The 12895-nt window shown below is 39.2% G+C and overlaps 1 protein-coding gene across 1 annotated transcript; it reads left to right on the top strand.

The window, feature by feature from the left end:
* The first annotated feature begins 2022 nt into the window (after positions 1-2022).
* g3bp2a (G3BP stress granule assembly factor 2a) lies at positions 2023-12895 on the top strand. Its single transcript, XM_084006194.1, has 13 exons — positions 2023-2237; positions 3931-4049; positions 4127-4208; positions 4700-4873; positions 5144-5234; positions 5353-5458; positions 5586-5766; positions 7030-7131; positions 7982-8084; positions 8178-8237; positions 8451-8582; positions 8697-8815; positions 9595-12895. The coding sequence occupies exons 2-13, from the start codon at positions 3955-3957 to the stop codon at positions 9874-9876; spliced, it is 1527 nt and encodes a 508-aa protein (XP_083862320.1). The 5' UTR covers positions 2023-2237; positions 3931-3954; the 3' UTR covers positions 9877-12895.

Here is a 12895-nt window from a genome sequence, read left to right as displayed (position 1 = left end):
TGGATAATTTAACTCGCTGAAAAAAGCCCTGTGTAAATTAACAATGCACTCTCAGATTAATATTTAGGCTATCATGAGTGTATGCCACTATGTGTTATACATTGTGCAAAAGCTTGTTTAGATTCTGTAGTCAGTTGTATAACTACTACTGCAAAGGCATTATAAAACATGTCAGTATAACAATGATAGGCCTATTTAATTCTCATTTTCATTTCTAGGAATAAGAGACATTAGATACGGAAGAGACATCTTCTAAAAACATGTTAGAATGCACCAGAATGTCGGAAATTGCATCTTAATTCCAAAATTTTCGAGGGGAGGACCGTCAGACCCACATATCAAATGCTGCTGATGCCCCTAGATCTGTTAAAGGTAGTTTTTCTACATTGAAACTCTGTTGTAAAAACTGAGTGAAGGCCATATTTAAATGTTGTTACAGTTGTTTTGAGGATAAAGAATACTGCATTGGGGCCGCTTGGTGTACCAATTGTTTAGTTTTTCAATTTCATCAATCACAACGTTTGTCACTGCTAAATTGTTTTTTTTTTAAATTAGATAATGTATACAAGCATTACTTTCACAGAAAGCACAGTCGTTTTACTTGCTGAGGTACATTTAATTTGATTAGATCGGATTGTTTCCCCACATTTTCAACAGAGCAGTGAAGTACAGAAAGTATAAGACACAAAGCTCGTTTGACCACTTGGTGGCGCTCGATATCCACACTTTTCCCACACCAGCCCACACCAGCACCACCATAACAACACAACATTATGCATTATTATTGCATTATTGCATGTATGTGAATTTGCAATAGTTCTTGTTTGACACAAAAAAATGATGTAGAAGAACGCAATGGGACAGCAGGTTTTACTCAATAGCTGACCTCTCACTGTGACTGACCTTTGGGAGTGAGTGATGTTTCACATTACTTTTGGTTAGAATTTCTACATTTGGCTGATGCTCATCCCATCTGTAAGACAAGTGTTAATTATTTATTATCATTTCATACAACTTTGAGACTTGAAATCAGCTCCTGCCCAAATGGGTTGTATTGATTTGTTTCGAGAGACAGAATGATAAAGCAAAGTTAAATTTCCCTATATGCCTAACTTATCCCATAGTTTGCATTATAGGCCTACTTACATGTTATTTATCTTCACAATCTCATCATTTAAGATTTTGAAAAGAAAATATATAATTGGGAAATAAACACAAACACCGATAATAAAAACATAAATGAAACTTTAGATGGTGGCATAGAAAGCATGTGTTGAATCTTGAGCCATGCTAGTGGCAAGAGAGAGATTAAAAGATAGGTTCACAATTTGTGCATATATGGACATCAGAAGAGGTTTAGCTTGCTGTGATAATTCCTTATTTCAATATCCCTCCCTAATGTGTTTTCAGTGTAAATGGTGGGGACAAAATCTGCAGTTCATCTCAAACCAATATAAGTCTTCAGTTGTCTGTCTGATTAATCAAATCATGTGGGTATCTTCTACAGTGTCTTTAGTACAAACTGTGTTATTTTTGTCTTTCCATTGCAGCTCCACAAATAAACACTCTGGGGAAACTAGCGAGTTACTTTGTGAGATGTTCATTTTTCATGTCATAATCAAAAAGTTCATCCATCACAACAAGACAAGTTAAAATACAAGAAATGACTGGGACAATACGCAGATGAATTGAAAGTGAAAGGGTACAGAAATGAAAGCCTCCCTTCATTTAAAATATAATTCACCTTTTATAAATCAAGTATTTTTTTTTATATACAAGTCAGAGGTCTTTATAGAAGCTCTTTTTAACAAACCCTGAGAATGGTCTTGAAGTCCTGAATAAAATGGATGAAACAACAAACATGCCATGGCTGTAGCTGAAGTATGGTGTTCAATACTACAACAGTCAAATTGGGGCACAGCGTTCGTAGAAAGTTTGGGAGGCGGGGTTATTTGTCTGGCGTCATAATTTATGTTGCCTAGTGTAAACAGTCGATTGGCTGAATCTTTGTGATGGGGGTTCCCTGCCCCAGAATGCAGGGGTAAAACAATAAATAGAACCTATCACTTTAAATCTTCAATCTCTGGTACAGCAGAGATCATAAACTGTTAATGCCAGTTAGTAAAGCGAGGGGAATATCACAATTACACCTGGGATATTTCAAAACAATTTACAGCCGGTTACTCGTGGATATTTATTACAAATAATTCTGTCTACATAGATAGGTCTTTCATAAGGTAAGTAAGCTAGCTATCCTCTAAGCTAACGGCTGACAAGCTAACGTTAACTGTAAACCTTAGCTGCATTGTCTAACGTTGGTCAAAACCACGACTACTCGCTTGACAGGCAATAGTCATTTAACGTTGCAAGTAAGGTGGGTCGCTACTGCACAAAAGCCCACATTAGCTGTTCTATTTGTTAAAAAAAGTGAGTGTCAATTAAATGTGTCAAATCTGCCTTCCTTTGTTTTCTTTCAGCTAGCGTAGCACTCAAGTTGTTTCATTGATAATGGTTTGACAGTCGTTATAAGTTTGGGGTAATGTATTTTAAAGTTTGAGTAAACTTTATATTACCCACGGGTTGTATCGATTATGGTAAAATTAATTATAAATTAGTAGTTGATGTTAATTTCGGAACCTCACTGGCATAACGGACATACTTTATTAGTGTTACAATGGCTATCACCGGGCTCAACGTTGTGTCTGCTTGATGGTTTCCCCCGCTTGCAATTAGCGTAGAAGTTGTGTGTGTGTGTGTGTGTGATAGTACAGCAAGATATCGTTTTGTCAGGTGCCCATTTTCTCAGTTTACCGACAATAGCAATGTGTTTCTTGAAATATGTTTCTCCTGTACGTTGTAAAACGGCTGAAAGAAAAACGACGACGCCACAAGTTAGCTTAAGCTAATGTTAGCTAGCCAAGTAGCAATGTCGCAAGCTTGTGCGTTGCTTTCCTGTTTGCCCGGCTAGCGTTAGCCGTTTAAGATGACAGCAAAGAGGCCGGTAGTTTGCAGTCTATATACCTTCGGGTTGACTAGCTGACAGCAGGGGCACATAATTTCTAGGCCAGGAGCATACGATGGAAATTATTAATCTGTCATGTCATATGGCTAATGAACATGCGACAAATATGAGAATTGGCAAAATGTTGTTAGCATGGACATGAAAGGCCCAATCATACGGAGGCCACCTATCTACAAAGGGATGCACGGATGTAATACATCTATGCGATGTATGCTGTCTAAACGTAAGATTTAATTGTAGTAAAGTTAGTTTTCGCCGCTGGCAAACTTGAACGCCAGCATCAATCTCTTCCCTTTTTACCTACAACCGGTTTCCCTCTTTGTCTCATTGGAGGAACGTGATGGCGCAGTTGTGTGTTAGCTAGTGTGTTAGCTCTCTAGCTAATCAGTCAGCTGTCTTGCTTCTGCTATAAAATTGACGTGGGTCAGATAAAACGTGGGCCTAATGAGACAAAAAGTGAAACCTACCAAAACGACATGGCGTTCATGCTTTTGACCTCCTATACTTGCTCCTTAAACACACCAGTTGTTTACTTGAGTTGAGTTACAACAAACATCCATGAGTACTAATGTGGGCTTTCTAAAACGTGACCTCAAATAATAAATATAGCAGTATAACCGACTCTAAGCTTCGTTTCCACGTCATTACCGACACTCGGTTATCAATTAGTTACGCATGCATAGCTGAAACTAATGCAGTCTAATACAAAAGCTCTGCAACAGATCCAACCTTTTTATGAACCTTGAAATTTGAGTTTTTATATTTTAACAGGTTTTGAAAGTTATTGCTTCAACTATAGTCATTTTTTAGTTTAGTTTAGTTTTTTAGTGTGCCTAATAATCTGCCACTGTGTGTTTAAATGTATAGACTGTTATTACAATTAATTCCTTGCTCTTCTTCTTTTTCAGCACTTAATATTGTTTACCAAAGAAATGGTGATGGAGAAGCCAAGTCCCCTGCTTGTAGGGCGGGAGTTTGTGAGGCAGTATTACACACTCTTAAACAAGGCGCCTGATTTCCTGCACAGGTCATTATCAAAATATGAAATACACTACATTTGTAGGTGTTTGTAATACTGTATAACAGTCATATTCTTGCCATTAGGTTTTATGGGAGGAATTCTTCCTATGTTCATGGAGGACTTGACCCAAGTGGGAAGCTGGCAGAAGCGGTATACGGGCAAGCGGTATGTACTTAAAAAGATTCACATTAAAAATGCCGTGTAGTAGGTTGTAGCAGGATTATTCACTGTAGTGATTATCATCATTCCATTCAATGAAATTAAACTGGGCAAAAATAACATTTTTTCGCAGCATTTTATGATGGATAAATGTCAGATTAAACAATGCTGACATGAATGTCAAATAGTATAACATGTTCTGCCTTTTTTAACAACTTTATATTAAATATTTCTCTTGAGTCTGATCGATTTTTAAAGTTTAGATGGTATGTATGTATGTGTATATATGTATATATAAAAGTGAAAGTAAACAACACACTGGCTGACCTCAGATCATTGCTAACTGACAAATCTTTGACATAAATACAAGTCAGATTTTATAGCATGGAAATATCTTTTTAATTACAAGATGATGATGATGACGACTAACAAATTTCATCTCTACTTTTCTCACCATTGTTTTGTTCTGGCTATCCACCCGTCTCTGCATCTATTAGGAAATCCACAAGAAGGTCATGTCCCTGCAGTTCAGTGAGTGCCACACAAAGATCAGACATGTGGATGCCCATGCCACATTGAGTGATGGAGTGGTCGTGCAAGTCCTCGGAGAACTATCCAACAATGGTCAGCCCATGAGGAAGTTTATGCAAACTTTCGTGCTTGCTCCAGAGGTGAATAACCCTTTTACATTTCGTTATTATTGACAGACATCAAATTTGAGTGATAATAACAGTAACAAATTATGTCTTGAGACTTATGGCGACGCATTTTGAACAGAGCTGGTAACCTGAGAGCAGTTTCAGTTGCTTTAATGAATTTTCTCACAAAAAAGAACTAAATAATGATTGTGCCCAGAATACATTGTATGGTCCTTCAATTTAATGTCATAGGCTTTTGATATTTAAAAATGGACACTGTGTTTGCATGACAAATTTCCTTAGGGTTCGGTGGCGAACAAGTTCTACGTCCACAATGACATCTTCCGTTATGAGGATGAGGTTTTTGGAGACTCTGAAGCTGAGCTTGATGAAGGTAAGATGCTAAAAAAAAAAAAAAAACAAGGTCTGAGTGTTAATTTCATGTTGCCATGGTTAAATGTCGAGGTGAAAATGCAAATAATTTCGAAATTGTTTTTCTTTCTATCACTTAGAATCAGAGGAGGAAGTTGAAGAGGAGCCAGAGGAGAGGCAGCCATCCCCTGAGCCACTTCAAGAAAGCCCTAACAGCACCACATATTATGAGCCTCACCCTGTCACGTATGCTGAAATTTTATCATATCTCAATAATGTAAATTGGTGGATTTCCCTTTTTAAAAAATGATTTTTGCCTTTTTGAACTTAGTTTATCTGTGGAAGTCACTGCATGCTGATTTGTGCTTTGTAGTAATGGAGTAGAGGAGCCCATGGAGGAGCCGGCTCAAGAGCCTGAGCCCGAACCTGAACCAGAGCCTAAAGTAGAGGAGGTAAAGCCTGAAGTAGATGAAAAGGTTATTGAAGAGATGGAGGAGAAGGCAGCATCACCGGCCCCTGTGGAGTCCCCACCAAACACCCAGGAGCCTCCCAAAGTAAGTCTATTGGTTCCTATAGGTCAGAATTCACTGGATCTTTGTGTATCTAAACTGAAGAAAATGACTCTCCCTCATCTTTAGTATGCTACAGCAACTCCAAATCAGCTAGCAGCAGCACCAGTGGCAGGAATCATAGCAGGCTGTTGGAGTGTTGTGTCTAACATGCATAACAGCAGCAACAAATAGTTTGCTGATCTGGCGGGAAGTCTGGGCAGTCAGCTGGGATCAGAACCCCAGTGGTGGGGTTTTCACCGCTGGCCGAATTTAAGCTATCTGGGGTCCGTCTCACTAGCTGCCGCCAGCTCTCCTTCTGGCGAAGTAGTCTCCAACCGGCAGGGAGGACAAGTAGAGGCTGTGATTCCTTTTCTTGCTTCTGCCACTATGAATTTAATCTGATAAACTATCAAACTAATTTCTGTAGATATCAGGAACACAATACAGGTCTTAGTCATAACATAAACACTGTAACCTGTTCACATTCTGTTGTACACAAAATGCACGGCTCGGTATGGACCTGGGTTATGGACCGCTTATATTATGTTTTAATTTGGCACGGTCGAAATCTGCAGTTGGAGGCTGCTGAACAGGAGAAACACTTGCCTTCCATTCTTTTTTTTGTTTTGTTTTGTTTCTCAAATTGACACATTAGAACGATGCGGTCTTAAATTAAATGTTTGAAGTGCATCACAGATATACCCAAATTCAGTTCCAAACAATGTCAACATACAGTTTGACACAAATCATCAAGAGTGAGCTCCACTCACCCAACAAACAGAATATGCATGCCAAACTGAATATCCTCTACCAAAGGGTTCAGGGCCAATACAAGTACAGTTTTACCCATATTCTGTTGAAATTGTTGGGGGTTTTTTTTAATGATTTTAAACTGAAATTCTGGTCACATCTTACACATTGCACGTTTTAAAAAATAATTGGCAATATCGCCTACAATGAAGAAATTTGTCAAACATTTTTCATCTATACTGCCCAGCCTTATTACATATTTAAAATACGACTCTACAACTTAATAAAATGTTTGTTATGGCTGTTAAGTTTTATTCAATATTTGATGTATATATTATGCATCAGAATCTTAATACATAAATGATCAAAGTCATTTGGTGATGCACAGTCCACTACATATTCAATCCAACAGACATTTCAATGATGTCGGTAACATGCCCAGAGATGCACCTACTCTTGTGATAGTGAGGTGACTGGTTTATTGCCGTTAACAATGCATTACTGCATCCCTCACAGACTTTCTCGTGGGCTTCAGTGACCAGTAAAAACCTGCCTCCTAGTGGCACAGTCGCCTCCTCTGGAATCTCACCACATGTTGTTAAAGCTCCAAGCTCACAGGTAACCCATTATTGAGAATTTTTCTAATAAAATGAACTGTCACAGCACGTTAGAAATTGATCACTATACAAAACCTGTTAATGTGAATCCTACATTGCCTTGAAGATTAGGTTAACAGCAGCAGTTGATGAAGTTTGTGCGTGGAGCACTTTTTAACAGAACTGAGTGCTGGTTCTTTTTGTGAAGCACGTCTTCTATTGTGCAGAGTTTAGGATCATTTGGGTTTGCACTTTTCCACAGTCAACATTGGAGCAATTGATGCCTTGCTATAAGTGGTATAATAAAATCTCTGATGGTTGACAAATTTACTACAATACTATATTGTCCTACCTCTATAGTGAAATATAAGACCTTGTTTAAAAGATGACAGACTTGGGGCAAAATCCCATTCAACATCTGTTTAAACCCAAGATTGGTGAGGATGGTCATTCACAGGCTGTAGTGTACTGCGACAGCCTATCGACGTTGGTCAACCCAATGCATTTGTTGTTGTTGTTATTAATTTGTTCCATGACTTCTAGCAGACAGGTGAAATATGGAGTGAGGTGGAGAGTGATAATGAATTTAATCAAACCATAAATTGCACCTTTTTAATGTTTTTACAATCATGCAATACTAATGTATGATTTCACACTAAAACGAGTACGGGGGACAAAAATGCTCCTCAAAAGCAAGTTGTTTTTAATTATCCAAAGCAGTTATAACTGTCAATTGAAGTTGAGCTGGCTACAGTTTAGTCTTAAGTCTCTATTGTCTCCAGTCACTTTGCTGCAATCTGTCACACTATGTAAAATCAATGAAATGGATATACAGTGAATTTGGTCTTTTTTTTGTGGGCCCCTCCATATAGCCTAGAGTTGAAGCCAAGACGGAGACACAGACAGCACCTCTTCGGAACAGAGACCAGCGCACACGGGACAGACCAGCCTTTACTCCACGAGGTCCCAGGCCTGGTAATGCCAACATTCGTTCCCCAGATTAAGAGTGTATCACTTCTTTCTTTCTTCTTTAGCTCATTCTCATGGCCACGTCTTTGTCACAATTAGATGGTGTTGCGTCTTCGGAGTCACAAACGGGGAAACCACACTTGAGTTTTGTTAACAAAGGTAAACATAACCCTTTGAGTCACATTTAAATTCATGTATAATCCTGTATTATTGATTGTTCTTTGATATATTATTTAGTCATAGTAGTCTTGCATGTGGTATGGGTTTCACTTTCTTGATAGTGGGGATTTTACTTTCTTGGATTTTGGCACAGATTGTGCATTTGAACTGATCTGATGTGGGTGGGTTTCTGTCTGTTGCTCTGACCTGCAGGTGGCCGTGGAGATGTTGAATCTGGTGATATGGACAGTAGGCGGATTGTCCGGTACCCAGACAGTCACCAACTCTTTGTTGGCAACCTCCCACATGACATTGACGAGAGCGAGCTCAAAGAGTTCTTCATGAGTATGTTTCCACGAAAAAAGAAACACTTTGTCAATACATTTTCCACGATGTGTAAAAAATCAATCAAAACTAAAAATAAATATGACTTTAATTACATTATTATTTTTTTTGTAGCATATGGAAACGTTGTGGAGCTGCGGATCAACACCAAGGGCGTTGGTGGGAAGCTGCCCAACTTTGGATTCGTGGTCTTTGACGATTCTGAACCTGTGCAAAAAATCCTGGGGGCCAAGGTAGAAGGGGCATGTATTGAAATTTCATTACCCACTTTCATTGGTGGTGGCTTGGTGACGCATTTCTACTGCTAGTCAACAATTTGACACAGTGGGGATAAACATATTCACGTTAACATGTCAGTAAAGGATATATATTGCTATTTCTAGACCAACTATAGCATTTTAGTTAGAAAAAAACAACATACACACAAGAAGCTGCATCACTGTGTTGCAGCAGGCGAGATAAAATATGAACTGAGAAGTGAAGTTTGAGGGCTCATCAAACACAGACGCTACACAGTGGTTTATACTGCTTTGATGTTTTAAGTGAAAGTACATTCACTGATGACTGGTGCTGTGGCAAAAGTAGAGCCCGTTTTTTTTTCTTAATATTTCAAGAAAAACACTGGTCTCATTGATATGACTGACTGTGTCTTTCTACACACAATAATCCAGCCCAAAAGACAGCTAAGAAATGTATAGATAAGCAACATCTACATTAAATGCCCTTTAAACTCTGGAAAAATTGGTGTTTAATGTGAATAACCAAATATTCTCTGAGAATGAGCTGGTTGTTGGTTTTTTCAAATAGGGCTATAGTAGCTTTAATAATTTCACTGGCAAGGACACAGAACTTGTCAGATCCTACTAATGTGACACAGCAGTACTTTCATCAAGTCTGCGACATATTGACAGTTTATGTGTGCAAACCATTGAATGATCTGGGTGGTGAAATTGATCGGGGTTAATATTCAGTGCTCGTTTCTGTCTTAGTGACCTTGCTTTTCTTCCTGCAGCCCATTATGTTCCGAGGCGAGGTGCGTCTGAATGTAGAGGAGAAGAAGACGAGGGCGGTGCGTGAACGAGAGACCCGTGGTGGAGGAGAAGAGCGTCGGGACATGAGGCGCAACGACCGGGGCCCAGGAGGTTCGAGAGGCATCGTGGGAAGTGGAATGATGCGAGAACGTGACGGGAGGGGACCACCACCTCGAGGCGGCATGGCCCCCAAACCTGGCATGGGCTCCGGAAGAGGCTCCGGTGGCCAGGGAGAGGGTCGCTTCACAACACAGCGCCGCTGAGAAGAGCACCACCTGCAGTGTGGAAGTAGTACAGTGTTCTTCATCTTCAACCGTTCTCGTTAACGAAAAGAAATCTTCATGTATAAACGTATATATTTGTTTTGGTTTTTGTTTAATTTTTTTAATTTTTTTTGTTCCCTCTTTGCTTTGGAATGTGACACAGCCTGTCAACCTTTTGTTTGTGAAATAGACAACTAAATAAGCAAACAAAAAAAATCGCTTATTAGCTGTGAGCTGAGCATCCTTTTCAGGTATCTCGAGAAATCACGAACTTTAATTTGTAAATTTGTGGGGAAAAAGGCGAACCAACCAGGAGTAATCTGCCACATTAGAGGGACTGATAAGACTTTTAACTACGATAATACAGCCCATCATTTGGAAAAGAGATTATATGCCTTGACTTAACTGGGGCGCTGCTTCACGAAATCCCTCTATTGCACATTTTATATGGTAGTTTTCTGCCCGTTACTGTTGGAAAAGAGTGAGATGCAAAATTTGTGCAGTTCCAGGGGAAAAGCTTGCCTTTTACTTTTTCCTTTTTGAGAGACCACTGCTTCAAAATTGCATAATGCACTCATCAATATGCACTAATGGGTACTTTTGTCGTATTACATTGACATCCATGCTTGGAACGCAGCTGGAGAGACCTGTTTTGTCTCGAAGCGATACGACTTTCCGGGGCAGGCCTCGCTCACAGTCTGTCTGCTGTGACCAATGTACTTTTCACACTTTTGACCCAAAATACGCTTCAATTACTGCTGGATGGACAAGATGATGAGCAAATCTACATTATATTTTTCCTCATTTATAAATGAAAAAAAGCTCAAATCCTGGACTTTCACCTAATGAGTGGCGGGACAAAGGATACACAAGAATCAAAGTTGGACAATAGAAGAGTGGTGGTCATGATGGCGGCTCGTTGTTTTCTCTTTTGATTCCACGTTTATTTTTCATGGTTTTTCCCTGCCAGCTAGACTGAAATTGCGATGGACGAAACCTTCCATCCCTCTTCCCTCCCTTCCTCTGTTAAGTGCGGAGTAACAGAATAGATGTACAGCAGAAATCATAGTTTACTGTATGTTTTGTTTTCTGTGTATATTTTCACTTCTTTCTCGATTTGATAAAAGCATGAATGGTGCCTTCTATTTCACCTTTTCCAGTCTTACTAAAGCATTATGCGGTTCGAGGCCGTCTGCCTCCTAATACAGAGCTGCTCATTATTGAACTATTGTTTTTGGGAGCAGATGGAGGGGAAAAAATTGCAGTATTCACACGTTTTTTTTTCTTTCTTTCTTTTTTTCAGGTGCATATTTGATTTTTTTCTCCATACTGTTTTACTACCTAAGATGATCTGCTGTGAGTTTTGTACATTTGTTTTGTATTGTCTGTTCTGGGTTTTGTAGACACAATAGGTGCCTCCAGTTCTGTTTAGAGGTGCATCTGAAGAACAACATTTCCTCTAACCCCACCCCCAAAAAGGTACATTAAAGATGGTGGCAGTGAAATGCTTTCTCCTTGCTTTAACAAGTCATAGGTCTAGACAACCATGAGTTCAGTGAACTAAGGTTTGCAGTTTAGAAAGGGCAAATGTCTCGCAATGTGATTCTGATTCTGTTGATCCTCACTTTCGATCCGACCGTAGATTTTGCGACTCAAGGTAGCACTCGGGGGGTTAATCCCTGACTCAAAAAGGTTGAGTTGTCGGACTGTTCTTTTTTTCAGCAACAATTTTGTAATGATCTCTGTGGTTGGGCTGGCCATAGATCCAGCCTACGGACTAGCAAATAATTGTGCTCACTTTTCTAGCAGTTTATGCATTTGTATTTTCATATGCTCATTGTGCTTTTTTAATTATTTTACTCCCCCCCCCCCCCCCCCTTTCAAGGCAGGTCTGATCTGAATGCCATGTTGACCTCTGACATAGTTTCTTTTTACCACTCGGTTGGGAGGGAAGACCTTTTGGTTTCAGCTGGAAAGGAAAACTAGATTTTTTTTGTTTTGTTTGTTTTTGTTATCTTGCACTGAAAGAGGAAGTGAAATTGATGTAGCATTTTTCTGGACAAATATTCTAATGAGGTCTTCCTTGTCTGGTGGTATTGCACTATTTACAGCATTTTGGGGACAATCTGTAATTTTGGTCACAGACTCTCCAAATTCCTCATCTGGCAGTGGAAAAACAAAATATTTGTGCTCATCTTGTTATCCGCATGGAAGAATATTTGCTCTCTTGCAGTGAAAATAGGATTCGATGTGCAGACATGGCATATTTAATGTGGTTTTACACAGTAAGGCTCAGCTACTCTCCCCTTGTAGCGGAGATGAAATATTTCCAGATGTGTGATTAGTTTTCAACAGAGAGACTCTTAATTGTTTACCAACAGTCTTTGACTCCGTAGTACAGACAAATTACAGCTCTTTGGTCCTTGAATGTTTTAACGGGCAGTTTCTGGTGGGTGTCTCTACCCTGAATGTTTATTTGTCAGGTAATTGCTTAACTTGAGCACTTGACTGCAATCACACTTTTTATAGCAATGGTTAATGAAGAGGGTGCCGAAGAAGAGCCATCATGCTTTCAGACCAATTTGTGCTTTTTACATCGTAGTGGTGGTAAAACTTTTTGAGGATATACATTTACAGTTTGATAGTTCTTCTTTTTCACTGAGGGTTTCAATGACCCAACTTTTTTCCCAAACATTTAAAGGATCCTCAGAGGAGGGGAGGGAAAAAAAAGAGCTGTAAATGAATTTTCCTGTGGTTGAAAATGCAGTAGAGTGGATCCTCATTGTGAATCATTCCAGTCCCTTTTTGAATGGAAATAGAAGTACCTTCTTGGCTTTAGCAGGTGTGGTAAACAGTTGGCTGCCATCTTAATTTTTACTGTGTTTACCCTTTACTTGTTGCTAGTACAAAAGTGTTGCAGGTGGAGAATCTTTTTCTTTTTTCTTTCTTTTTTGGTTCTTTTCCTTTTTCTATTTTGAATGTGTTGGACTTAACATACAATAAACTACTGATATCAGCA

The sequence above is a fragment of the Eutrigla gurnardus genome (assembly GCF_963514095.1).
Source record: "Eutrigla gurnardus genome assembly, chromosome: 3".
In the NCBI taxonomy this organism is placed as follows: domain Eukaryota; kingdom Metazoa; phylum Chordata; class Actinopteri; order Perciformes; family Triglidae; genus Eutrigla; species Eutrigla gurnardus.
This window is presented reverse-complemented; position numbering and strand designations above follow the sequence as displayed.